We start from the raw sequence: 27,873 nt of genomic DNA on the forward strand, positions 1-27,873 counted from the left end.
CATTAGAGCCGCGTCAACTTGAAGCAATTTATATTTTGCTTTAATAGTGTAATTCGAAAATATTTATTTTTGATCTCACAATTTTACCTCATTTATTAATATTTTTTATATTTTTTCAAAGGATTATATATATATATATATATATATATATATATATATATATATTGGTTAATTTCAACCTAACATATTTATATAACTATTTTTATATTGATAGAAGTTATTTTAGGACGGGACGATTTATATAACTATTTTTATATTGATAGAAGTTATTTTAGGACGGGACGATTGCTACACGGTAGCACACTCCAAATTATTTTTTTTGTTGCAAAATACCCCAATTGTTGATACTCCAGCTCGCAGATAATTGTTGTATGTCAGTCCGCTGGAGTTACTCTAAGAGAGAAAGAGATAAGAGATAGTAATTTGATAGTTGTGACATAAAGAGAGAGATAAAAAACTTAATGAGGAATTGAATGAGTGTGGAGAAATATGAGACGTACATATATCATTGTTGAATTTTTTATTCATAAGTTAATTTTTAAGAAAAATACTTTGTGGACACTCATACGTTCATTGAAGACCTTGATATGTCGGTGATTTGATAGAAATAAAGAAATAAAGGAAGAAAAAAAAGATATGTGGACACCCAAAAAAAATTGATACCTAGAGAGAAAGAGATAGAGATATGATAGATGCGATAAGTTGCTGATATGATATAACGAGAGAGATAAATGAGATGTTCAATGAGTTTAGATATATTACATGTGCACATATATTATTGTTCATAGAGAAAATGAAGTGTTTGATGAATGATGTTCAAATATGATAGTTGGATTTTAATTACTTCATGACTTGCTAAGCTAGTTAGGGACATCCGTACTATTACTCCAAAAATATTATGATTTGTTTGTCGAAAATGTTTGTCTAATTGTTGAATTTAGGGTAGCCGATTTAGTAAAATCAAATTAAGGAAAAATGAAACAAGTCTAGCTGAATCTTTCTCAACTACATATGAGCTTATTTAGCCGTTTTGATATCAAAATGGATTTCAACTCAGGAGATGGATATAAATAGCCAACATATTTAACTTAATTTAAAACAAAGAAGAAGCGTATAGGCATAATTGATACAGCAACAACAACATAAAATAGTATTTGATAAGATTAAATAGGCATTGGCTACCCTCCAACATTGATGCCTTCGATGCAGATAAGGTCCTTAAGTTATACATTGCTGCTTAAAACGAGTCAATCGACTAGCTGCTTGCCCGATGTTGATGATGAAACAGAAAGTTCGTGTACCACCTTAGCTTAAACATTCTCTATTTAATGATCAAATTTTTTTTTTTTGAAATAATATTTAATGATCAATTTAGTGATTGAATTATTTCAATCTCCATAATGAACAATTTAGTAACGACTCAGTTTAGTAACCAATGATCGCTAAATGAGTTTGTGATCAATTCAAAAACATGGTCGTGATATGTCACTTAATCACAAGTCGCTAATGTTAACGACCTATTAAGTGACTGATCTGACATTTTTGGTTTTTATATTAGTTTTTAAACTTGTTCCTACGCGACAATTTCTTTTGTAATTTTGAATGATGATACGATTATTGACAATTTCGATAATCAATTATGCTCCATGATACGAGCTACATAGTTTTTATTACGTTCGTTCGTTCATAATGTTATAAAAAATATCGATAATCCAATCAACATGCTTGCCATAATACGCATTGTTGTTAGCATATTTCCAGGATTGCTCTCAAGTTCTATAGGGAACAAACAAGTTCCCTTTGATGGATCCTCTGTAACAATACTACCCAATCCATTGAAATCGCATGCTTCAACGCTTTGGTCTCTAGTTTGAAAAAACTGGTTAAAAGCAAAAGATGCATTACCAGCTAATCCCAAATTTCCACAAGAACAACCATATCCTAAACTTGTACAGTCAGCACCAGCACAAGCATAGTCTAATGCCGACGGGATCAAAGACATATTTTTAACATCTGCACTTAGGACACACCATTTACGTTCTTGGTATCGAACACCCTTCGCTGCCTGTGGCAATTTTTCTTCTCCTTTACCAGAAAAATCTATAGGAAACTTTGGCTTTCCATCGTAGCGATAAATTCCCCAATGACGTTCAAAATTACCAGGATCAATACTCTTCAAATTCTCGTCAAAAAGAGAAAATAGATATGCATCCATATGTCCGGGGAGCATTGGAGTACCTTTTTTGCTAGCCATGTTTTTAAGAAACCCTTGGTAAAATCTTTTTGCATTGTTAACATTAGCATTTATGTTACCATCAGTTGGCCAACCAATTTCACCAACAACAATTTTTATGTCGGAGTAACCAGCCTTTTTTAATGCCCAAGCAAGTGTATCTAAATTTGCATCAAAGACATTGCTATATTGTGCATTTTTGTCTCTAATTGTCATGCTATTGGTACCAAAGAATGCAAAATCTTGTGGAAAACCTTCACTTTGATATAGACTAAGGAAAGGGTAAATGTTGACAAGAAACGGCGACTTCTTTTCGTGAAGAAATTGGATAATTTGTTTCATAACATCACGAATGTTGTCTCGAAAATCTCCATCCGACGGTTTGTTTGTTTGAGATTCATAAACATCTGCATTCAAAGCTGTCGTCACCTTCACTTGGTCTCCATGTCCAGCTTTATCAATAGCCTTTTGAATATTTTGCATAGCCGGAAATGTTTTCTTCACATATTTATCACCGTAGCTTTTCAAGAATGGTTCGTTTCCAACTGCTACGTATCTGCAATAACACAATGTGTACGTAGAATGAAAAAAAATGAATTCACGATAATCTAATAAATTTATGACATTGGTCATCGAGGTTGTCAATTCAAAAGTAAGAGTTTGATTTTGTAAACTCTACATCAAGGGACAAAGTTTAAAATCCTTGAAAATGGTTGTAAAATGACAATTAATGTCATTTAATTAATCGTAATTATTTCCAACCCATATTAAAAAAAAAAAATTAAAATATGATATTGAAATTTGAAATGGTGTTAGCAAGACAAAACAAGTTTAGGGTCCATCCCTTAATCATTTGGTCTGAGAATAGATCATTGACCGGTGTGTATGAAAAAACATACATTTTGAAAGATTAATCAACCCTTTAAATGAATTTCAACTGTGGAGTCTAATGTATAGGAACATAATGACATACACGCACGGACACAAACCTGATATTCACACCCCCATTGTGAAGATGTTTGGTGAGATTTTCTTTTACCCAATCTTCGGAATCTCCAAGACTTCCAGCAAATTTACTTAATTGATCATTAGGAATTCCAACCATGACTTCAAAGTCTCCGGAAAAAGCACTAACGATCCAAGGATCTGCATCAAAAAGTTTCACCTTCTTGATTCCATTGTCCCTCAACATATTTGCAACAATATTAGGATCCATAGGGTGTGATGCAAGAGCACCCCAATTGATACCAAGACCTGGTATAGACTCTGCTCCTTGGACACATTGTAGGGTACCATAAGCTAGGAGAACTATTAAACAAAGTGCACCTATGGAGAATTCGGCTCCAGCCATGGCTGTAAGCCGTTGATGGTGTTGTAAAATGTTGAAGGTAACAAAGGTGAAACTGAGATGTAACAAGTTTTATTTTTATTTTTTTGAGAGGGAGATGTAACAAGTTTATATATATAAATAAATGTAAAGTGTAGGAAACGAAAAACAACTTGTTACAATTAGATTTACAACAACATTTTAACCAAATATGGTTTTTGCTTTGATGTTTTCAGTTACAATGTCTAAATAAAGTCGGATATTTGTGTAACTCGTTATTAATTTTCTAATTGTAGTCGTCATTCATAAATTAATTTACAGGAACTGAATGGTTAAATAAAGAAATAAACATTTCGCCTAAAAAGAAGAAATAAAACCAAATTAAATAAGTTCTATAAACAATGTTTTTAAACTATATGTATATATACTAACACATTGGTTAGAAATTCACACATTTAGGTTAGGTGAATAAATGGGAAATTTAAAGTTCGAACACACAACGTCATTCGTAGCATTTTATAGGTCTTAGGCCAAGTTTGATAAAAGGATCCCCTTATATAATATATCATAATTTTTTTACTACCGCTTTTTACATCCTATAAGATTCTCGCACACCCTATTTTTTTCTTCCAAAATTACAATTTATTCGGATTCTATAATCTGAACAATATTTCAGATTATGAAATCCAAATACTTTCTGCATATAACTCGAAATCAGAAAATTTTCTCATTTCTACAGTTTCTACATTTGCCCTAAAACTTCTCTCTCCCACCCCAAAATCCAAAAATCACACATTGCGTGAATCATGGTGGTTTTTTTGCTCAAAATCATCACATTTCAAGCTTCATCAAACATCAAACTCAAGATTAGGTCTCATTCCCTCAATATGTAACTGACTGAGTTTGATTTTTTTTTTCTTCTTCTGTAGCACTGAACCTCTTCAGATTATACAATCCGAACTAGGTTGTTGTTCGGATTGTATAATCCGAAGTGTATCAGCCACACGTTATGCCTTTTTTTTCGGACATTTTTGTGGATTTTTATTAATTGTGTGTATATTTGATTTTGCATGTTACAGTAATGGATCACATCAAAAATCAAAGACAAGCGATGAGCGGATGTTAGGCGAGAGTGGATGGAGATGAATGAAGCGGAGGGGAGAGTGGACAGGCGTGGTGGCAAGGGTCAGAGACACCGTGTTGATGGCAATGGAACATCTCAGGTGAACGATCCTAAGCCACAGTATGAGCCCCAACCCGAACAACATCAGATGGAGGCCTAGCATTTTATGCTACCAGTTCCATTGTTGTATTTTTTGTTTCTCATAACCATATTTCTAGCTGGATATTTATGTTGACCTGGTTTTCAATTACTGCCATTAATTAATAAGTTGGGCTCACAACCTTAACCATAGTTATGACTGCTTGCTTGCTCTTTCATCATCTGTAAGTTTTAGGGATGGTACATCACACCTTTACAATGCATTGTATGTGGAAAGGTTTTGCTTGATTAGTGTGTGGACTAACATTTCTTCCTTGCGAACTTTGTTTGCAGGGTGATCCAAAATCTGGTGAAGTAAAGTAACCAACAAAGAACTTAAAAGTGAACGCAAGTCTACCACTATTCCAAGTTATATATCAGTAGATACTGACACCCAAACGATTGATCAATTGCCTCAAGTAGAAATTATAGGTATGGTTTTATTGTTGCTCATCAGATACTTTTCCCTAGATCAGACAATAGCAGTTGCCTAGTTTTCATCGGATAAAGGAAGAAGTCTTGCATACTCCAAGAGTATTTCACCTAGACAATTAGAATTGACAGGACACTTTTTGAATCTGGGCTGTCTAAGAAGCTAAATTAATATCTGGACTGTTGTCAAATAGAGCATGCGAGAACGTCACCAAATAGTGTTGATGGTGTCATTATTTATGTTCTTATTGTCTTCTTTTCACCTATCATTATTACAAAATAGAATATTTGAAGACATTTTCTTCTAACCTTCGGCCGCCGTCTCTATACCCAACTGATGATGGGTAAAGGAAATACCAGAAACCTTACTTGTAATGCTTCCATTTTTCGCAGCTCCAGAAAATGTTTCCGTTGCTTGTGATAGTGATCCAAATCTATTAAAATATTAATGTGTAATTGTACTCCCTTCATGAGCTGCTTTTATTAAGGACCACTTCATCTTATTCAATAAAAATAGAGATGGTGGAAAATTAATATTCTACCAGTATTTGTATCAATAATCATTCCTCCGTATTATCAGATGTGCAAGGTAGTTGAGGAAAACACTATGGATATAGTTCAAGCGTCATTTGCAAGAGAACCGGCAGAGGTCAACGCGGCGAAGAAGTGCCTGCCATTAGAAACCATATGTGAAGATATCCATTGGCAAGAGAACCGGCGGAGGTCAACGCAGTGAAGAAGTGTGCACCACTAGAAACCACCTGCGAAGATATCAACAGAATTCTAACACCCACAGTAAAACAACTTGTTGCAGAAACTCCAGTGTTGAATTCAGATAACAAATCAGAGGAAATATCACACATTGAAGTTTTGGGGTCCAAATCACCGCCTAACCCTCAAAATGACCGTAAGCCTGATTCTTTAGCAAACGAAGAGGCAAAAGATATGATAGTAGACTCTGGAGGAAAAGGGAAGTAATACAGCGATGGATGAAAGTAGCAATGCTGAGTTGAATGAGAACAACACATAATTTTGACGCTGGAGTTATTGTATTGGATGAGTAAACGCAATATCTGGTGACAGATATTTGTTGTACCATGTATGCTGTATCATATTAGTCTTAATCAACATATTTTAACTCGTCAAAAGTGAAGTAGATTAAAAAGCATATGCGGTTAAAAAGAGTGTAAAATCAATTGGGCCTATCCCATAACATATCTATCCCAATTCACAATTCAGATTGCTTTGCTCAAGTATTTACTTGATGACCAGATTGGTTACCAGGTTCACTACCAAGCTGAACTTTCTCCTATGGTGTTTGGGAAAGACTAATCCTCTTTGACAACAACTGTGTTTTGATAAGTGGCGCAGGAAAGTGCAGATCAATTGGAGCTAGAAAGAACCCCTTGACTCGCATCAGCGGATCCCGAGTTTTTTTCTACAACTATTAAACATGAAAAAATTTAATAGATTGCAACCTTGAGGACACAATTAATTTTGAGGGGATTGTATCACCAGGACATTAGAATAAAGGGAAATTAGAGTCGTTAGAGCAGTTAGTTAGATCAATGACTCTATTGTAGAAGGGAAACCCATAAAGGAGAGATCTCCCTCTTTTATTCTTTCTAATCCTACAATAAGTAGTTCTTTATTTTCAAAACAATTTCTTGGTTCCTAACAAGAGTGTGTTGTTAGTATTTCTCTAACATAAGATTGTTATGCCAACATTTCTCATAGCATTTCTCAATCAACGGACAAATTCTTATTCACACATTTCTCAATCAAGATAAAACATCCTACTTAAAAATGTGAAACACATACATGATCTAAACAGAGCCAGACAAGCAAAATCTCGGACTCCAAACCATGCACTACAAGGGCTAGCAAAAAAAATGTAATACATTCTAATTCAATACAACAACAACCAGTACCCTCTTGTCTACATCTTACTTTACTTCATCATTAAAGCAGTCTAACATTTTGCCTTTACAAGAGTGTGATGTGCTACTGCATTGCATTTCTTGATCATTGCTAGATAGCTAAGAAGAAAACATCCTATATTTTTACCTTTCCTATTTTTGGTCAGAAAATTGATTTCTGAATTCCTTCTGAAACTTTACTGGGGATGTTCCTTTTGCTGCTAAGGTGATATCATCAAGAAATCCCTTCTGTGGAAACTCTTCAGGCACAAGAGCTTGATATGTTTCAAACTGTTTTGCAGCTTCCTCCTTTTTATCTAGAAGACTGTATATTATTCCCTGCAACATATTCTTTTAACATATCAATACAATAATTTCATGAATGGAATATCTTTCTGCATAAATTCCATATCTTACAGAACTATATTAGCAAAGTATGACATTATCATAAATGACATTATCATAAATAAGAACAAAAATTAAAGTCAGAGGAAGAATGATTGTGTGCATGATTTGCATACAAACTCACCTGGCAAAGATAAGGCCTAAAATCTCGAGGATTTTGATCAATCAAATCTTGACATCTTTTCAAGCCCTCCTCCAAATCACCCTGCAAAGCACACATATGTTATGATTTCCAAATAATTACTCCAAAAAGACATTGTTCATGGTTAATGCTGAACTCGTAGTAGATAAGCAAAGGAAGAGAAAACTAATGAATCTGCAGTTCACCTGTACAACACGCATTTGTGCAATTAAGATCCTTATATTTCTCTCCTCCGTAACTTTGTTTTCATTAATAGCTAACTCTAGAGCCTTGTTCAGCATTTCAAATACAGCAGGACCCTCATTGTTTTTGTGCATCACCATAGCCAAACCCTGTAGAAAAGAGAGTATCACTCATCTCAATCGTAAGCAAACAAGCGCAACAAACAAATTGAGTGTCCTGGTAAATTGATTTCATGACATGGAGTTGTAATACAATTACTATTTTGACGGCATTTTGTGGTGATACTGATATATTAAAAAAATGTATCACCACAAAATGCCGTCAAAGAAGCATCTAGCAAACCACCTTCAAATCTGAATCCAAAGTAAAATGGTGGTGTTCACTATGACGCTTGTCAAAACACCGGTCACGGCGTCGCCATTTAACAACACTGCACAGTTTTACACCATAGCTGTTATTTTGACAATTAGTTAGAAACTGCCTAGCGCCGTCTAATATTCATCACATAAATTTACAATCACAGGCCTCTTCCCGAAATACATACTAAGGCTCAATTGCTCAAAACAATATAAGCATAATAGGCATGCTTTTGAAGCATCACACTAAAACAACATCCAAAATTCATACATGGGTTTTATATAATTCTAATGAATGAACAACATGAAATAAAGAGTTAAGAACTTAGGGAAGATATGAAATGAACTGCCATGTCAACATGCAATCATATTTGCATAAAGGATAACATAAGATATATCTTTTTCATAGCATAGTAATAACAATGTTTTTAGATGAGCACTCCTAATAGCCATGATTACCAATCAGCAACACAACTTGTTTCTCTAAACAACTTAATCAAGCGCTTAGCATAAAAGTGCTTACATATAAGTTATTTTTACAACAAACGATAAAATAAAGTCAAACTGATTTCATATTAAGCTATATGTTTTTTCATAAGTTATCGCGAAGAGCTTATGGAACTAAGTTGAAAAGAATTTATGGACATGTTATAAGCTATTTCTATAAACCCTTTAAAACATTCTCACAACTATTTATGTCAATAGATAAGTCAATCCAAACAGACCCTAAGTCAACAATTATCAATGTTCAAATAAAAATTCCAAATTTCTAATCAAAATTTGACTAACCTAAACAAAAAAGCATTCATATCCAACTTTTCAATCATAATCAAAATTCAAACTTTCAACACCAACATTCATAATTCCATCAAAACAAAAACAGATATATAGATTAAGAAACATTACATGAAGAGCTCTAACAAGAAGAGGCCAATTCTCCAAAATTTCCAAATACAATCCTTTAGCCTTACTCAAATACCCCATTGTCTCATAACACAATGCAAGCAAAAGCCTCCACTCAACCTCATTTGGTTCCTCATCAATCAACCTCTTCACAAACTTCTCAGCTTCTTTACACTTCCCTCTCCTAATTTTCCCATACACAACCACTTTAAGAGCCTCAACATTTCTTGAATCCTTCTCCAAAATCTTCTCCTCCAAAATTTCAGCTGAATCAACAGAAGGTACTGAAACTGCAAAAGCGGGTTTTCTGCTGAAGTAAGCGATGAAGATGAACGACCCAATGAGAAAAAATGAAACTTTTTGTGAAATGAAGTTGGTTAAAGTTGTTTGAGGTGAGAAAATTGTGGAGGGTGTTAATGGAGTGCGGGAACAAGTGCATAGTGATAAATGGGTAGCACGGAATTTTGATGGTTGAAGTGAAATTGATAAGGGTTTGTTGCAGATACGAATTCGTGGCAAAAGAAGGGAATTGGGGAGATATGGTTTGAACTCTGAGGAGATGAAGAGAGTGGTTGTTGCAGTAGAAGCCATTTTGAATGAATGACGAAAAAAAAAAAAAAACTCTTTTTTATTCAAATGTTTTGAGCTAGGGATAAACTGTTTTAAGATTCTGAATTTAAATTTAGATAAAGGAGATATTTACCAACTAGCTAATAAATACATTGTGCTATAACACCAAAAAAAAAAAAAAAATACATTGTGCTATAATTTACTTTTTTGATGTGTTATGAAATGTGTAAAATGAATATTCTCATTTCTCATGAATGTGAAAGAGTTTACAAGAGGTATTTATAGGAAGAAAGTTAAGTATAATCAACCTATGAACAAGTTAATCCAAGTACAAACTCAATTGTAAAAACTAGTTAACTTCAGACTCTAGTGATCAGAAGCTGTAACTTCAGATTCTGGTGATCAGAAGCTATGTAACTGCATTATTGTCTTCCTCCTTATTCTCTAATATGATGTTATACAAAATTTTTTATGAAAGTTGTTAAAAAAATTAATTTTTTTAAGGGAGTGATATTTTTAATTTTAAATCAGTTTTTATTTTTTTAATCATGTGCTAGATTTTCACTTTCATGACCTGGCTACCGAAAGAAAAAAAAAATGACCTGGCTACCGGGAATAAGGAAGATGTTCTTCGTGAGAAATTATTGAAACTTAATAACATCTTGGCAAGTAGATTATGATTAATCCACTTGATAAAATATTCTATCTGAATTTTTTTCTCATTTCAGAAAGATATACGAAATGTTTAAACCATTGGCACATGGAGTTTGAAGCTGCATTTGTCGTGATTATATTTTCTTGGACCTTATGTTTTAAATCAAAATAAGTCAACAACACTAAAGCACAATGTTGGATAAGATTTCATAATTCCCCAAGGGAATTTTGGAGGCCAAAGGTTAATTTTACAATTGGCTATGGTATAGGGACCCTTTTATCATTGAATGAAACAACCAATTCCAAATTCATAGGTCACTTTGCTTGTGTTTTTGTTTATGTTGATCTTGCGCAAACTCTTTATGGTCGCATTTTGGTGGAACGAGAAAGACATGTACTATTTGTCACGATTGATTTGAAAGATTTCTTTGTTTTGTACATCTTGCTACATTATTGGAGTTGGAAGTTTTCAACCCAATTGTAGAAAGTCTAACTATGAGCAAGATTGAGAGATGTGTGCCACTAAGTGGAAAAAAAATGTCATAAAATATATTTTTTAAAAGTCTTAATGCAACCTTTGATTGAGGGTGAAGAACTTCGCATGATCGTGTTGATGATGCTCATGTTGAAGACACACCCCACAGGTTGAAGAAGTTGTTGTTGTGGTGTGTTGGTTGAAAACATTGGAGTGATCGGTAATGCACTAGAGGGCCGTCCCATCTTCAACGCTACTATGAATCTCTTGTTTTGTTTCAATCACGACGTTCTTTATTTGTCTCTTATGGCAGGTTCCTCAGTTGGTCATCTAGCCCATAAGACAAAGGGAGTTGGTAATATTGATGCCATAATTTTGTACTCAATGTTATTTATGATATGGAAGCACTCGCCAAATTTTTGACTCAATCTCAATTGATTTAGATAATGACTCTATCTCAATTGAGGTTACTGTCACTAGTGCTGAGTTTATTGTGGTTACATCTAAATCACAAAGGTAAAAATCGATAAGACACATAAAATTTTCTCCAAATGCATAGCATTACAACTCTAAAGTTAGGAGTTAACGTAAACAGTGAAGGTTAGGATACACAAGACACTCTTTTTGTGTACCATACAAAAAGTTTTCTTAACCCTTGATAGCAAGTGAACCAATTTTATGTGTAATTCTAAATTGACCATTTTGTTGTTTAAATCAAAATACCTCCCCAAAAGAACCTAATATACTACTTTGGCCAAATTAATTTCTTCAGTATATATTTTATTAATTGTCCAGATATCATTTATGAATGAAGAACATTTCTACCAATATCATTTTGTACTCAATTGTCCAGATATTTTACAATTTTGATCATTAAACTTATCGTTAAGCAAAAAAAAAGTTTACAATTTTGATCATTTTTCAAATTGAAAACAGGGTTATTTTGGACAACAAATATCATTTTATTTATTTTTAAAAATTGAATCACTAATTAATTTAAATTCTCTAAAAAACACTAATTAAATGTTTGTCCAAAAATAATTAATGGTTCTTATAAAACGATTCGTAAGTCAAAAAAAATTAAGTAAATGTTACTTACTATTTTTCTGAACAAAATTAAATGTTTTTTAATTAACCAGGTTTTGTATACGTCATTAATAAATTGCATGACATAAAAAAATTGGACTAAATTTTGTCATCAAATGAGTAAACAATTCATCAAATTTTAATTAATATTAAAAAATCCGTATATATAATTACATATAATTGGGGGTGACTTTGCAAATACATACATTGTATCACATAAACCTACTAAAGAGTTAACCCTTCTTTAATCCTAGCCATTGAATAAAATACCAATATATCAATGGTAAAAAACTCATTTTTGTATGATACACAAAAAGAGTTGCTTGTGCATGTTAAATGTCACCCCATTTAGGGGTGGAAATGGGTTAGGCCGGGCCGGGCTTTGTAAGGTCTAAGACTGACCTACTTCAAAAATTATAGGCCTGAGCCTGGCCTATTACCCGTCATAGACTCATTTTCGAGGTCTGGCCTGACCTATTTAAAGGTTCGATGAAGCCTGAAAGCCTATTTAAAAGTCTATTTAACACTAAAACCTAGCAACACATGTAAGCCTATTACTAAATAGGCCAAAATTTACGAAGGCCTAAAGCACATGAATATACCTGCAACTAAATAATGAAATCTTATGAAGGTCTAATCACACCAATATATGTGCTACTAAATAACCAATCATATGAAGGCTTGAATTTATGAGAAAAAAACTTCAACGATATCAATAATGGAAGATATATTATACATAAAAAGCTTAATAGGTCGGCCCGACAGGCTTAATAGGCTTTTTTGTAAGCCTTAGCCTGACTTATTTAATTAAATAGACTTTATAAAAAGCTTGAGTCTGACCTTGTTAATAAACGAACTGGGCCGAGCTAGGCTTTAAATAGGTTAGGCCATAGGCCCCTGTCGGACGGCCTGGCCTGTTCCCACCCCTAGCTCCATTGTGATAAGCACAACTTTTTTTTTTGAGGAAATGATAAGCACAACTTGTCATCATCTTGTTCAAATATTGATATTGGGGGAGAAATTACAAATTAAGCTGACGCCCGCTATGCAACTTATATATATATATATATATATATATATATATATATATATATTTTGAAAATGTAAAATTAGCCTACTTAAATTAGCATCAGAGGAATTGAACCTGAAACGTTGAGGGTAATCACACTCCAAGATCCAAAGTCAATACCTAATTTTTTTTTTTGAGTGATAATAATTTGACCACCATATCTGGTACATACCTCTTCTACCACCAGATACAAATGTGACATGTGGCAAAGTGGCCCTCACCACCCTATCTAACACTCTCTTTCACATCGGATGAACTTACTAAAATGTCATTTTACATGGGATGTATAATACGGATAGGAGAAAAATGGGTGTCAGCATAACATTATTGTTTTTTTAGAGGAACTTACAAATAATATGTAATTGAGTCCAAGACTTGTTCTAAAAGTAAAAAACGCATAATTTTGTCATGTAATTAGTGAAAAGTTGAAAATGGGAGGAGCAGATAGAAAGGAGTGAAACTTGACTATGAATCAAAATATGCATGATTTCCTAGAATAGGTATAGATAATATATAATAGAATGTCAAGTTTTACTCATTTCTCTCCACACCACTTAATTATTCAGTCTTAATATATCTCTACATAATAACACACACCTCCAAGAGAGAAATATATGTTGGTGTGTAGTAGTAGCTAGCTACCAGAAGAAATTAGTAAGTTCAGATTGAGTTTGTGATTCTTCAAGTTCATTTGATGGAGAGTGAGCATGTCTTCCTTCATATGTGGTTATCACCATTCTTGGATCCTCAGCCAACCGCTCCACACGTTTCTTTACTCGACAATTATCTTGTGTGCAACGGTAGTAGCTTCTACAAAGGCAATGTACGCAAAACACATCATAAGACATATTATATATAGTACTATTTTCCTTTTTGGTGCTAAAGTACATACTGTGTAATCCAAGTTATATAGGAAGGTATTAAGGACAAAGAAAATGGGAGCTGAACAGTTGTACAGCATAAATAAAAAACAGGTAAAGTAAAAACCATCATTACTAGGAGAAAGGGTTAAAATATATATTCATTTAATCATTGTCTTTAAAGTTTTCTATCATATGTTTTACTATAGTGATTCATCATTCAGTATTAGTGAAGATCCCCACACTTTTATTAGCTCCCACACAAATTCAAGCAAATGTTAGAGTATATTTCGAGTGCGAGTAAGAAGTGTCATATTGTTGGTGTGACAAGTGTGAGTTAGTGAATGCTGAGCAACAACGTTGATGTTGTGAGTCAACATCGTGAAAGTGTATTTTGATAAGTTTTCATTTGAGGGGGAGCGTGTCGAGATGGGTGGATAGACTCACTCATAATTCATCCACCTATAGGCTCCCCTCATGACCCACAAAATACATGTCGTGCAAATGTTTGTGTAGAATATAAAAATGAGTTGATTTATAAAATAAATCTTAACATTTTGGGTGAACATGTATCGTTTAAACCACACCTATGTCGTCAAGCAAAATTGTATATATATACTGAATGAGTGCAAAGGAGAAACTTCTTGGTACTTGGTTATACTCTAACATATATAGGCTGATAAAATAAATACTATAAATCAAATTAACATATGAGACTCCTAACTTTCAACATTACGCATATTGACATTTTGAGAGTCCTAATTTTCAACATCGGCAAACAATATATACATCCCAGAAGACATATAGTGAAATCTAGTTTTACTATCCTCAATGATTATCAGTGTTGTCCCTCTTAAGTACCAAAATAATCATAAGCCAAATATAAAATTCTAATAAACAAGAATGAGAGGAGGATGAAGAGAGAGCATAAAGACAAACAAATAATTTAAAAGAGAGAAAATTTGAAGTGGAGATAATGAATACTACCTTGGATGCTGTGTGTTCTTTACCACTTTCTGTCCGTACTTCCTCCACTTGTAACCATCATCCAACACATCCACGTCGCTCATGGTCTTGAAGCAAAACCTAGGCTCCCTCACCTTCCTTCTTCCCTTCATTTTCTTCATCTTTATGGCAGAAACCCCTAGTTGTTGATTATGATGATGATGTTGATCATCTCCTCCACTACTTCTTTTTCCCATCAAGCTATCAGTTACTTCTCCCCATGCCCTAAATTCAATCATATCCAACCACAAAACTTAACTCTCTTTACAAAGGAATTTTTACAAAAAAGCAAATTAGTTTTTTTTTCCCCTTAAAAAAATATAAGCAAATAAGAATTTAAATTTGCCTATATTTTTTGATAGGTAAATTGTTTGTGATTAATATGTAAGTGGCAGAAGATTTGTTAATTAGTAGCAGATTAAACTCTAGAATTCCTACATATATAACATATCTTTGACATCATAACTCATACCAGACAGCTAGTATCTATATTTAATAAAAATTAAGTGGCTATAGTTCACATGCATGGTGGAATATTTGAAAATTTAAGGTAGTACTATCTCACCATGAATTCACTTTGGATCTGTTCAAAGAAAGGAGTTGGCCTCCTCCTCCAAAACTAGAAGTAAGATGATCTTCAAATTCTCGTGGTTTTTGAACAGCTGTTGCAAGGAGGGTTTCAGCAAAATTTGCAGCTTCAGGAGAAAGTGATGAAGGTGTTATTGCACTGATACCTTTCAAAGATTGATGATGGCAATTATCCAAAGGAGGTAAGGTCATGTTTGGAGGGAAAGGAATATTGAACCCCATTTGCATAGGGATCTCATGATCTTCCTCTTGATCAAACAAGCTATGGTGATTAACAATATTTGTTGTTGACATCACTATTCTTATTGATTGTAAATAATCTCTTCTCCTTCTCTATATAACCTTGGCAATCCAATCTATAATCTCTACCCAACCCTCTAGATCTACAACCTAAAGTTGGAGAAGTGGTACCTATAGAGTTTTCTTTTCAGAAACAAGTGAGAGAGTTTGTTTTTGAACTTTGGTTGAGGTTACACCATTAACTTGTAGCTAGCTAGTATGTGTTATAACGTCGCTCAACCAACTTTCCCTTTTCCATTGCTTTGCCTTTTTCTTTCTTTAAAGGATATATGTTAATAATTTCTGATATTTCTTGCACACATAATATTCTATTTTATTTTGTTATTATTCCCCTAGTGGTTTTGAGGAGAAGGACTCCGTTATACTAGAGTTTGGTCAGAGATAATAGTTAGAGTCCGACTAATAATTGTTATAGATGGAATTTGAACGCAAATTCTCTCAAACAATTATTTTTAATTAAATCTTATTAACTACTTGAGTCTAATTATTTTGATACACAATAACTAGCTAGTCGATATACATATATATTGAAAAATAAATAAATAAATTATAAGTAGGTGACAAATTAAAAAGCTTCGAAAAAAAAGAAAATTATTCCAAACTTGCCATTACTTCGGTACTCTCACTCACGATGTTATTTGAGCGACTCGATAATAGGATTGATAAGTGAATTTGGGATAGACTTCGATATCATATTACATTTTAAATGGATTTTCAAGGTTAGTATATGCCTGCCTCCTTTAACTTATACCTTAACTTGTACTTTAAGTGCAATAGTCAGCATTTTTCTTATGGTATATTTGATTGATTCAATACAAACTCTTTTATGTTTGTTCTATAAATATATTGAAATTCTATGTTCTTCATAGTTATAAGTGGAATTTCACTGTAGCATGAAAGTCGAAAGTCAACAATACAAGACAAATTGTTAACCAAGTGGGGTTGCTCTTTTTCTACTCTTTATGCCCTTAACTTAAAAATGTATGAAACTTACATGCAAAAGCCCCCATCACTGTAGAGATAATAATTATAACATGGGCAAAAGTGAAACCTGTGTTGAGTGCACAATAATAGAACAATAGACACATAATTTAAAAAAAAAATATAAATGAAAATTATCATTCATCAATTCACCACTGATTCTCTTAAAAAAAAGTGAAAAAGAGAGCGGGTAATTATTCACTTTGTAGGGTTACTTTTATATCATTTCATTTTATTGTAAAGATGATCTCTTTTGGGGCACAATGTGTAAAAGAGAAAAAAATATCACAGGACAATGATGATAAATCTTGGTGCAAATCTCTAGCAAAAAAAATCTTTGGTGCAAATCTATCATATTCCTCTGCATCGGCTGGGAAGATATCATATTATGATGGATGAATGAGGCCTATTTGACTTTTGCATCAAAAAAGCCTATTGCCTTTTTCACATGCCTTTTCTTATTTAACTTCCCAAAACTCAAACTAACCCACAAACAACGACCTTTTTTTTATCTTTACAAAAATTTCCGCAGATCACCAACCTTATAATATTGTCATCATCTCTTGAATTAATTGCAAAATATTTGTGATTAACTTCCTATTCTGTATCCCAAAAGTATGTGGACCAATGTGGGCAATATTGAAAGTATGTATAGTTTCTCTAACCGTTTAGAAAATTTACCCACCCACAATGTGTTATTTTTTGTACTTTATCTGGTGGTTTAACTAGACCTTACATGATTAACTCCATTTTGTAGAAATTAATGAATGAACTAAAAAGGAGCTGCTGAATAGTTCAGTTGAAAAATCCTGCATTGGACAATTTTTTTCCAATTAAAATTCACCTTTAATGTGATAATAAGGGTGTCCGAGGTTTTTACCAACTAAATTAAGTTTAAGGGGACATTTGCCAAACATCTTTGATAACATTATAACAATTAGAATGGCAATCTCACATACATATGATTTTTGTTTTTGAGTTTTTATGATAAAGATACGAATTTTCCATTGCTGTTTGGTGGTGACTAATCTCCGTCGAAAAATTTGTGGGTCTTTATCTTCCAAACGCATGAACTAGGAATCAAACACTTTTTCAGATACTTAAGAGACTCAAGTCTCTTGCCATTAGAACCAATTCATTGTTGGTCAGGTACACATGAATTTAAAAGAAGGGTTAGATGAACCCTTAAAAGAATATATATACCTCATGCAAAGCTTTGTGGTGTTGTATTGAAGTTATTACTCATTGTTATTACTACTCATGCGATGTTATTATTATTACTCATGTGACGTTGTAATGAAGTTTTAATTAGATTATATTTAACATACTTTTAATTTATCGTGTTCAATATTGACTTGTACGAAGCACAAATGCACCATCTAGTAAATTTAAAGAGTAAACCATCAAATTAGTCCCTGAATTTTCACGCGTCGGCCAACTTAGTCCCTCAATTATACGAAATTTCTAATTAGTCCCTGAATTTGTCAAACGTCGATCAAAAAGGTCCCTCCGTCAAAGTGCTCTGTTAGCCATGCTGACATGTCGCCCTGCATGCTGTGTTGTCTTGTACGCGTGGCAAGAAGGAAGCCACGTGTTCTGGGACTAATTTGATTGATTTGGAAAAAGTTCATTTTTCACTTTTCAGTTTATTTTTTTCCTGCTTTTCCCATTTTGCCCCTGCATTACATATTCCTCCTTCTTCACATTTCAGTCAGAACCATCAAACACATCCTTGAACCTTCTCCTTCCCGCTAAAAATTTCTCCATTCTCACCCCTCCAAAATCATCATCATCTCCGGCGATTCTGACTTGGTAATGAAGAGGAAAATGTTGGTGCTTCTGATGAAGATTTACGGTGGTTGGCTTTGTGACCACCAAGTGCTTGATGAGATGGAAAAGCTTTGTCGCAAACACTGCACTTGTGGTTCAACTTCACTGGTGATGGCGGCGACTGCAACGGTTGTTGTTGCTGTGAAGATGATGATTCGATTTGGTGATGAGATTCAGAGATGTTGATTTTTTCATTGGTGTTGCTTTGTGAGAGCATGATTTTTTCGTTAGTAGCTCCTGTTGGAGAAGAATTCAAAGCTTGCAACTCTAAAGCCATTAAGCAATAATCAAACGATTAATTGAGGTTAAGTATGTTTGGTTGAGGATAGAAAATGAGTTGTGTTGGTTGGGTAGTGTTGTTGTGTTGTGTGTTGAGTGATGAATGAATATGAATGAGTTGGATGAATGACTTTTTCAAAGTCAAATCAAAACTAGTTATGTTAATGCATATGCTTTGCTTTACTTGCTACTACGTGATACGTCTGCGCTACCTTTCCTTTTTCTATCTCTTTCTAGGTGTATCATGTCATGAGTGATGTATGTGTGAACTACTACTAGCAGTAAATTTGTGTGTTATGTAATTTCAAGGATCTATTTGATATATGATTAAAAAATTCAGGGACTTATTTGATGGTTTTTAATATTAAGTAGGGATGTATTTGAAGGTTACATTTCTGAATCATCTTCAACCTCTTTTCATCACCATTAAACTTGGACATAGCTTGAGGAGTTTCATTGGCAGCAGGATTAGGCACTGTCTTGGCCTTTTTTACCTGTGTTATGCCTTTAGAATTGATATTTTTTAATCCTTTAGGTCTCCCCTGAAATAATATGAACACAATAATGCATAAGAAAATATTTTACATGAGCCATATCAGATAATGTAACACAATTTTGCACAGTTTTGCACATAGTTCTGCATAGTTTTACACACAAATTCTGCGCAGTTTTACACACGAATTTTGCACCATTTACATACAAATTCTGCACGTAGATAATCATCAAAATCTGCACATTTTTACGCATAATTCTGCGCAGTTTTGCATACAATTTCTGCACATTTTTATGCATAATTCTGCGCAGTTTTGCACAATTTTACATTTATTTTGCCCATTGATAGGTGTGATTCCTTCTTCATATCATTTCTTATAAGTATCTTTATGGTAATACCTTTGCACATAGTTGACAGGGTCGTCAACCTTTTTATGAATTGCCGAGACTGCATGCCGGCATGGTATTCCAACTAATTCCCAGAAATTGCATGAGCATGAATGTTTTTCCAGATCAACAGTGAAGCTATCAGTCATATTAACATGAGTCACTTGAAAGGATAATCTACCAGCATAATGCCTCAAAATTGGGTTGCTTTTGCCTATGTAATTTCTCAGACTTATGACTTATGACCTATGCCTTTTGCCTATATAATATTTCAGTTTCAATTTGTGTGTTATGTAATTTCAAGGATCTGTTTGATATATGATTAAAAAATTCAGGGACTTATTTGATGGTTTTTAATATTACTTAGGGATGTATTTGAAGGTTACATTTCTGAATCATCTTCAACCTCTTTTCATCACCATTAAAGTTGGAGCTTGAAGATGAAGTTCGACTTTAATAACAGTTTTTTCCCATATTCCCATTTAATTAGAATGTAGATTGCATATTGTTTAATTAGGGTTCCAATTTTATACAATTGGGGAAGACAGATACGTTGGGGAAGAAAAGAGCTGTTTGGGAAGAGCCAAAAAAAATTCTGCAAATCAATCAATTTAGTCCTTCAAAATGTTTGTCATTTTCGGCCAAATTAGTCCCTGCCTACGTGGCGTATGACATGTGAGAGGTTAACGGCCACGTCAGCCCGTTAACCCTCCGTTTGGACAGAAGGACGAAATTGATTGACAATTTACAAATTCAGGGACTAATTAGAAATTTCGTATAATTGAGGGACTAAATTGGCCGACGCGTTAAAATTTAGGGACTAAGTTGAGTATTTACTCAAATTTAAAAGAAGGGTTAGAATGCACGGCTGCTGAAGCTTAAGCGGAAAAATGATATATTTTTTTTAAATGAACATGATTATTTTTTTAGAGCAGCGAAAAAGGATATTGATCAGACTGAAGCTTAGTAAATAAAACTAGTGCTTAGACCCGTGTGATGCACAAGAAGTTGATTATCTTATTGACTAATAAATATAATAGTTGACCATGAAATGAAATAATAGTTGTTCTTGAGCATGGATTAATGCTTCCAAAAGACGACGACAACAACAAAACATTATTCCATTAAATGAGGTCGACTACATGGACAAAAATAAGTCATATTGTCTACAAAAAGGAAAACCAAACTATATATGCCACACCGAGTTGTGAAAATCAAACTACACACTATATTCAGACGACGAAATTGCAAAAACAATTACATGAATGACACTTATTTAGATAAAATGAGATAAAAAGGGATGCAAATGAGTGATTACAAAGCAAAAAATGACTCAACCATATCTTCTATATGTGAAGAAGTTGAAGTTTTTTTCACTAGAAAGGTAGAACCGTGTAAAAACCTAAACATGCAATTTGAAATAGAACTAGAAAGAAATTTTATGTGAATATTTTTGCTGTCGTGAGGCTAACGTGCTGATGGCGTCATAATGGCTATGCACCGCGATAATATAAGATTTATATTTGCAATCCTCTATGCAATACCCCTTGCAATTGTAACAAAAAGAAAAAGCAGAACCTTTCGAATTTTTAATTTTTTTTTTTTTTGAAAGAAGAACCCTTTGAATTATTAATCCTATACATTTTGAATATGTCCATACCTTTTTTGTCTCCCTTTTTTGGTCTTTTAATCCCTAAGTAAGTTAGAGTAAGGGCATGCAGTGGCGAACATGCATCATTTCTTTTTTGCCACTGCTTATAGGTTGGTATTGTGGGATTTTGCCACTGCTTATAGGTTGGTATTGTGGGACTTTTTCTTTGCTACATGGCATTGTGGGATTTGAACTAACACTTATTTTTCTATATAAGTTTTTTTTCCACCTGAGCTAATTATATTTAAGATAATGTTATATATATATATATATATATATATATATATATATATATATATATAACACATATACACCTCTTATTGTTTAGATTCAGACTTTAATTTTACACCTTCTTCAGTTAGATTTAATGTATGTATGATTTCACTTCTATATAGATCAAAATTGATTTTGATGTATTTGGTTGTTGTTCAATAGAAAATATTATGACTTTTCGTTGTTTTGACGAAAATATGCATATTAAATTATAAAGTTTGGTTATTTACCATTATCACCACGTAGGTAAAACTCAATTAAAATTTGATTTATTTTAAATAAATTAATTCAAAAATATGACATGTTTTGAATGATGAATACATGTCCATCAAACTTCAAGAGTACCATATTCAGTAGTAACACTCTTTCTAATATACACTTTTTAATTGACTAAAATTTAAGTAAATTTCACTAAATCATGTTGCTAACTACTACTATACATATGTTTGATAAAAATGGTGCAGATTACTTGAGTACACATATGAAAATTTTTCTGGTGTATTTTGTCATCAACAGACAATCCATGGCTATGCAATATGCATTGAGCTGTTTGGTGGAGATATTTTATCTCTTTGGAGTTTGGATTGTAACCAGAATCAACAGACAATCCATGCCATGCATTCGGCTGTTTGGTGGAGGTATTTTATCTCTTTGGATTGTAACCAGAATCAACAGACAATCCATTGAGCAAAACAGTTTCATATTAATTTATATAAAATAAATTATATTATTAAAAATAAAAATAGAGAATACAAAAACCCGGTGAATATTATTCACTTGGTAGAGATTATGATATGCAAAGATTAGAGTTTGGAATCTATATTTCCCACAAATTCATCTTAAAGGACAAATTTCTTATATTACTTGACAAAAAAAAATAGAGAAGTCATATGTGAATATGTCCACAATACTCAATTGATTCCAAAATAATTGGGTTATTTGTAAAAAAAATTGTCTTAAAAAATTTGACTCATTTCATTTTTCAATTTAATATTAATTAATTTGACTATTTTTCTCTATTTTACTTATACATTTTTACTTTAATATAATTGTGAAACGAAAAAAAAAACTCAGTTATTTTACGTGACATAGAGAAACTGAGAAAGTAGTAATTTTCAATCAAATGTATGAAACGATGATAGTATTTCCCCCAGAGTAGCACCAAAACTATGTCATGGAAGTATTTCCCATTACCCCACGCCCTACCCGCTCGGTGTTGGTACCTCTGTCTATGTGTGTGGGTTTGCAATACTTGTCTCTACCTCTCTACATGTTATAGTGTACTCTATGGTCTATGCTTTCTAAGAAACAGTGGTATATGCCAGAGACAACCCATATATACCCTACTACCTGCAGTGCAGTAACATAACATGCTCTTTTGACAAGACACTGCCCTCTCTGAATATTAATCATGCATTTTTATTCTTTAGTAGTACTCCCTCCGTCCTGGAATAACGGACCTATTTTCTAAAAAAAAATGTCCCAAAATAACTGATCCATTTCAATTTTCAATACAACTTTCATCATTCTCAATACAATATAACACTAAATAATACTCCCTCCGTTTCAAAATGAGTGTCGCTTTAGCCAAAAAAATTTGTTTCAAAATGAATGTCACTTTCAGTTTTCAATGCAATAATAACTTTTTCTTTTCAATTGTACCCTCCAATTAATACTCTGCACACTACTTCCAAATTATTACTTTTAAAACTAACCAATAGTTAATAAGGATAATTTGGTAAAATAATCATTCTCTTTCTTTTAATCATTGCATTTTTTAATATGTGTGTAAACACCTAAAACGACACTCATTTTGAAACGGAGGAAGTACTACTTTTATCATTCCCAATACAACATACTCCCTCCGTCCCGGTATAATTGACCTACTTTGGTTTTTCACACAGATTAAGAAAAATGTATAAATGAAGGGGAAAGTGGAATATATTGTATTGGGAATGATAAAAGTAGTATTATTTAGTGTTATATTGTATTGGAAATGATGAAAGTTGTATTGAAAATTGAAATGGGTCAGTTATTTTGGGACACTTTTTTTTAGAAAATGGGTCAGTTATTCCGGGACGGAGGGAGTATTCCACTTTCCCCTTTATTTATACACTTTTCTTAATATGTGTGAAAAACCAAAGTAGGTCAATTATACCGGGACGGAGGGAGTACGTTTTTCTAAAAAGGATTTCGATAGGGAATTGAAAAATGTACACCCTCCGGTCACTATTATAAGTAAAATTCTATTTTGTAGGTTCATTCAATAAATGATGTATGTGGTCCATTAAATAGACTACATACATCATTTATTGAATGAACCTAAAAAGTAAAATTTTGCTTATAATAGTGACCGGAGGGTGTATATCGTAATCGTTTTGTAAACTCTGCACTTCTTGAAACACCTTCGTGAGCGCTGAACTTTGAATATGGAGATCGTCAATATTAATCAATGACTCTAGTTTTTAGATCATTCATAGTATATATTATTAATTGAATGAACTTAAAAAGTTAAATTTACTTATAATTGGTAACAGATGGAATAATTAATTAGATCATGCTAACATGTGCTCAAACACATGTTCACTTTACGGTTTTCATAAAAAAATATTTATTGAGAAAAATTAAATTTCAATCTTTTGTAAAATAAATCAAAAAAAATTTTAAATGTTAATTTTTTTTAGGACTAGGCAATAATCAAGGACGAACCCAAATCTTTTGAGTAGTGTCGACAACATATATATATATATATATATATATATATATATATGAGGTTTGCTAGGATACACCCACTAGTTTTTATTAAGGTGTGTTTTAGCAAAAAACACAAAAAACAGAGCAATGCCAGGGAGAGAAGAGAGAGATCGTGGTGGCCGACCTAGGTTCTTCCGTTGGCAACCACGCCGGAGCTTATCTCCGAAAGAGAGATTCAATGGGGGGGATAGGGGGCCAGCCTGGGAGGCAAAAATTGGGGGGATAGGGGTGATTGGTCTGTAGTTAGGTCAAGGAAGAGGATAGCGACGCAACCGGACGATCGAGGACGGGACAGGTTTTGGGAATCAGAGCGGCAAGGAGGTAGGGTTCAGGGTAAGGACTTCAGACGACAGCAGCATTGGGAGGATGATAGGGTTTCAGGTAGGCAGTATAGGGTTTACGATCATCAGTTGGTATCAGCACGTAAGGAAAATTTGCATGTGCGTTCAGATAAATCACAAGAACGTGGTGCAGTTTGGTCTCAAGAGGCAGATCGTTTGAATGGCAGGGGAACAATATCTAAGCGCAGTTCAGCAATGAAAGCAGACGACTATGCTACTGGTGGAAAGGTTACTTTTTTCTTCGCAAATATTCCAGACTTCATGCCTTTGTTCCGTTTACGTCAATATTTCGAGGTATGTGGTATTCTTTCTGATGTGTATGTAGATCGACACCTCAATGCTCGTGGTCAGGTTTACGGGTTTGTTCGTTTTTTGAATGTTAAAAATAGAGACAAACTAGGGCAAAGCCTTGAATAATATTTGGATAGGAGATTGTCGTGTATGGGCTAGGGAAGCATGGTTTGATAGATTTGCGCAATTTGATGAGGCTGATAGGTCTGTTAGGAGTGGTGGAAGTGGTGTTCGGAAGGACGTGGTGGTGATTACACATGGAGCGGGGGTGAAGAATGTGAGGGTAAACTCGACGAAGGTGGAGGAGAGAGTTGATGAGGGAGAAAAAATTGTGAAGGTAGGTATGATGGATGTTAATGTAGAGTTGAAGAAGAAAAAAAATAAGTCGAAAATTAAAAAAAAAAGAAAAGAAGAGTGAAGAAGAGGGAGTGTCGAGGAAGGAGAAGGAGGTGTGTGTGTTGGGTAAGGTTGATGTGAAGAAAGGTAAGGCGAAGGAGGATAGGAAACTTGAGTGGGAACCGAAGGTAAAGAAGGACGTGGAGAGTGAAGAGGCGCAACCTGTGATGCCTCACTCTAAGGTTCCTCTTTTATACAATCCCATGCCGGAGGATCTTGTATGGGCAAATGGTGGAATGGTAGCTAGGGTGGTGTCGGGTGATTCGTCGTTATCGTTACAACAACGAGTGGAGGATGCAGGGTTTACTAGTGTTGTTGTAACTCCTATGGGAAGTGATAGGGTCTTTCTTCATTGCATCGGGGGTGAGGATATTTGGAAGGTGTTTAATGATGCTTTACATTTTTTTGGAATGTTGTTTGCGGATTTGCATAAATGGTCGCCACAAGATGATAATTATGAAAGGGGAGCTTGGTTAAGAATTTATGGGACCCCTATGCATGCGTGGAATGAATTGTTTTTTAAATTATGTGTGTCGGTATGTGGAAGATTTATTCGTTCTGATGATTGTACGGTAGATAAGGCGAGATTGGATTACGCACGTGTTCTTATTTCTACAACTCAGTTGGAGGTTGTTAATACTTCAACTGAAATTGTAATTGATGGTAATAAACACGTGCTCAAGTTGGTGGAGGAGTGGGGGTGCAATTTAGGTGAAGATGCTTTTTTGTCAGAAGAGGAAACGGTGTCACCGATGGAGGAGTTAATTAACAGTAATGATCGTGCAGGTTTGGATAATATTAATGATAATTTGGATGAGTTGGTGGATGACCTTAAAGAAGATTGGTTGAATAATTCTAGTGATCAACACGTGAATTTTAAACAAGCAGAAAATATCTCCCAGAAACATTCTTTGGAAGAGCACGTGAAGCAGGCCAGCATTAGTGAAGACGCAACTGTGCAACTAGGGGGTAATTCGCCTAAAATAATTGCTTTGGATTCAAAACATATTGATACTAGTTTGGTGGGGCAGTGCTCGTTAAAGGATGGTAGGCCAAAGGTTTCCAAGTCTAAGTCTTCCTCTTTGTCGAATAATAAAATGAAGAAGAAGGATGGAGCACCTCTTAAGTACACTGCTGGGTTTGTTAAAAGAATAGTCCGCCTTCCTTTGGTAGATAGAAAGGAAGTTTTGAAAGTATTAAAGAGTAAAGAGCGCAAGCGAAGCAAGTTGGCTAAGGATTCTAAATCAAAGGCTAATTCTTTATCTAACTCTTCAAACATGTCTAATGCTTCGGTAAATAATGATTGGGAGCATTGGGTTATTCTTCATGATAAACAGGAGGGAGCGAAGGAAGATGTGAGGGAGATAGGAAAGTCTTTGGGTGTGTGCTTTGAGCGTGGTAAAAAAATTAATCTTTTAACAAAGGAGGGTAGGAAAGAGTTGAGGGCGGAGAGAGGGAGTATGTTGGCAGCGGGGGATGTGGAGGACGGTGGGAGTGGAAGATAGGGGGTGTAGGGTGTTGTGGAGTGGGTGTTGGGTGGGGGTGGAGAGTGGTGGTGATGAAGGTGTTGTCTTATAATGTTAGAGGTTTGGGAGGTTTTGAGAAAAGGGCAGAAGTTCGCCGTTTGATTTAAGACAAGCATCCGTTTGTGGTCTGTTTACAAGAATCTAAGTTGAGTTTGGTTGAGGAATTGTTGGTAAAATCTTTATGGGGCAGTTCCTGTTTTGGGTACTCTTTTCAAGCTTCCGTTGGAGCCTCTGGTGGTTTAATAACGTGTTGGGATTCGTCGGTGGTGGAGGTTTGGTGTACTATGAGTTTTAGACATGTATTGATTATCAAAGGGAAGGTTCTTCTTACGGGTCAAGATTTTATTATTGCAAATGTTTATGCTCCTTGTGATACTTATGTGAAGCAAGAACTATGGGTCTGTTTGAATCAATTTATTCTTGACATGGAGAAGAGAATGTGTGTATTTGTGGGGATTTTAATTCAGTTAGAATGTCAACAGAGAGAAGAGGTAGAACCGTGACTTTCAGACAGGTGGATGCAGATAATTTTAACAATTTCATTGACGGTAGTTTATTGATAGATTTACCGTTATGTGGAAGACTTTTTACTTGGTATCGTGGGGATGGCATTTCTATGAGCAGGATTGATAGATTTCTGTTGTCAGCAAAGTGGTGTGATTCTTGGCCAAATTGTCTACAGGTTGCTCATCAGCGGGGTTTATCTGATCATGTTCCGTTGGTTCTAAGTGTTGATGAGGCTAATTGGGGACCTCGACCTTTGAGGTTGCTGAAATGTTGGGCAGATTATGTTGGTTATGCTGAGTTTGTTCGTGAAAAATTGAATTCTTTCAGCATGGATGGTTGGGGCGATCATGTTCTAAAAATGAAGCTTAAAATGATTAAATTTTGTCTCAAGGAGTGG

At 34.2% G+C, this 27,873-nt stretch overlaps 4 protein-coding genes and 1 long non-coding RNA gene across 5 annotated transcripts; 1 reads left to right on the forward strand and 4 right to left on the reverse strand.

The window, feature by feature from the left end:
• Positions 1–1,624: 1,624 nt before the first annotated feature.
• LOC146941607 (glucan endo-1,3-beta-glucosidase 5-like) lies at positions 1,625–3,669 on the reverse strand. The gene is made up of 2 exons (XM_085755429.1): positions 3,223–3,669; positions 1,625–2,789 (listed from the first exon to the last, which is right to left on the reverse strand). The coding sequence occupies exons 1-2, from the start codon at positions 3,582–3,584 to the stop codon at positions 1,685–1,687; spliced, it is 1,467 nt and encodes a 488-aa protein (XP_085611555.1). The 5' UTR covers positions 3,585–3,669; the 3' UTR covers positions 1,625–1,684.
• A 3,406-nt stretch (positions 3,670–7,075) lies between these two features.
• LOC146941608 (Tetratricopeptide repeat (TPR)-like superfamily protein) lies at positions 7,076–9,766 on the reverse strand. Its single transcript, XM_085755430.1, has 4 exons — positions 9,165–9,766; positions 7,905–8,051; positions 7,702–7,782; positions 7,076–7,511 (listed from the first exon to the last, which is right to left on the reverse strand). Exons 1-4 carry the CDS (start codon positions 9,750–9,752, stop codon positions 7,326–7,328), a joined length of 1,002 nt encoding a protein of 333 aa, XP_085611556.1. The 5' UTR covers positions 9,753–9,766; the 3' UTR covers positions 7,076–7,325.
• A 3,717-nt stretch (positions 9,767–13,483) lies between these two features.
• Positions 13,484–16,102, reverse strand: WRKY13 (WRKY DNA-binding protein 13). Its single transcript, XM_085755431.1, has 3 exons — positions 15,446–16,102; positions 14,863–15,105; positions 13,484–13,825 (listed from the first exon to the last, which is right to left on the reverse strand). Exons 1-3 carry the CDS (start codon positions 15,760–15,762, stop codon positions 13,654–13,656), a joined length of 732 nt encoding a protein of 243 aa, XP_085611557.1. The 5' UTR covers positions 15,763–16,102; the 3' UTR covers positions 13,484–13,653.
• Positions 16,103–19,202: 3,100 nt separating this feature from the next.
• Positions 19,203–20,306, reverse strand: LOC146941610 (uncharacterized). The gene is made up of 2 exons (XR_015032448.1): positions 19,750–20,306; positions 19,203–19,400 (listed from the first exon to the last, which is right to left on the reverse strand). It is a non-coding gene; the product is annotated as an uncharacterized LOC146941610 (long non-coding RNA).
• A 4,196-nt stretch (positions 20,307–24,502) lies between these two features.
• On the forward strand, positions 24,503–26,948 carry LOC146941611 (uncharacterized). Its single transcript, XM_085749967.1, has 4 exons — positions 24,503–24,543; positions 24,663–25,115; positions 25,207–25,384; positions 25,515–26,948. The coding sequence occupies exons 1-4, from the start codon at positions 24,503–24,505 to the stop codon at positions 26,946–26,948; spliced, it is 2,106 nt and encodes a 701-aa protein (XP_085606093.1).
• Positions 26,949–27,873: the final 925 nt, after the last annotated feature.

This window comes from Medicago sativa, chromosome 3, assembly GCF_051527215.1.
Source record: "Medicago sativa cultivar Bolivia chromosome 3, Bolivia_mono, whole genome shotgun sequence".
NCBI lineage: Eukaryota > Viridiplantae > Streptophyta > Magnoliopsida > Fabales > Fabaceae > Medicago > Medicago sativa.

Excerpts from the sequence above, each read along its gene's own strand:
- LOC146941607 (XM_085755429.1), bottom strand. The coding sequence starts at position 3,584 with ATGGCTGGAGCCGAATTCTCCATAGGTGCACTTTGTTTAATAGTTCTC. Across the intron at positions 2,790-3,222 it reads AATGGGGGTGTGAATATCAG|ATACGTAGCAGTTGGAAACG; the intron begins GTTTGTGTCCGT and ends GTGTTATTGCAG.
- LOC146941608 (XM_085755430.1), bottom strand. The coding sequence starts at position 9,752 with ATGGCTTCTACTGCAACAACCACTCTCTTCATCTCCTCAGAGTTCAAA. Across the intron at positions 8,052-9,164 it reads TTCTTGTTAGAGCTCTTCAT|GGTTTGGCTATGGTGATGCA; the intron begins GTAATGTTTCTT and ends TCTTTTCTACAG. Across the intron at positions 7,512-7,701 it reads TTAGGCCTTATCTTTGCCAG|GGAATAATATACAGTCTTCT; the intron begins GTGAGTTTGTAT and ends AATATGTTGCAG.
- WRKY13 (XM_085755431.1), bottom strand. The coding sequence starts at position 15,762 with ATGTCAACAACAAATATTGTTAATCACCATAGCTTGTTTGATCAAGAG. Across the intron at positions 15,106-15,445 it reads AGATCCAAAGTGAATTCATG|GGCATGGGGAGAAGTAACTG; the intron begins GTGAGATAGTAC and ends GATTGAATTTAG. Across the intron at positions 13,826-14,862 it reads AAGAACACACAGCATCCAAG|AAGCTACTACCGTTGCACAC; the intron begins GTAGTATTCATT and ends TTGCCTTTGTAG.
- LOC146941611 (XM_085749967.1), top strand. The coding sequence starts at position 24,503 with ATGCCAGGGAGAGAAGAGAGAGATCGTGGTGGCCGACCTAG. Across the intron at positions 24,544-24,662 it reads GATCGTGGTGGCCGACCTAG|GTCAAGGAAGAGGATAGCGA; the intron begins GTTCTTCCGTTG and ends GTCTGTAGTTAG. Across the intron at positions 25,116-25,206 it reads GCTCGTGGTCAGGTTTACGG|GGAAGCATGGTTTGATAGAT; the intron begins GTTTGTTCGTTT and ends TGTATGGGCTAG.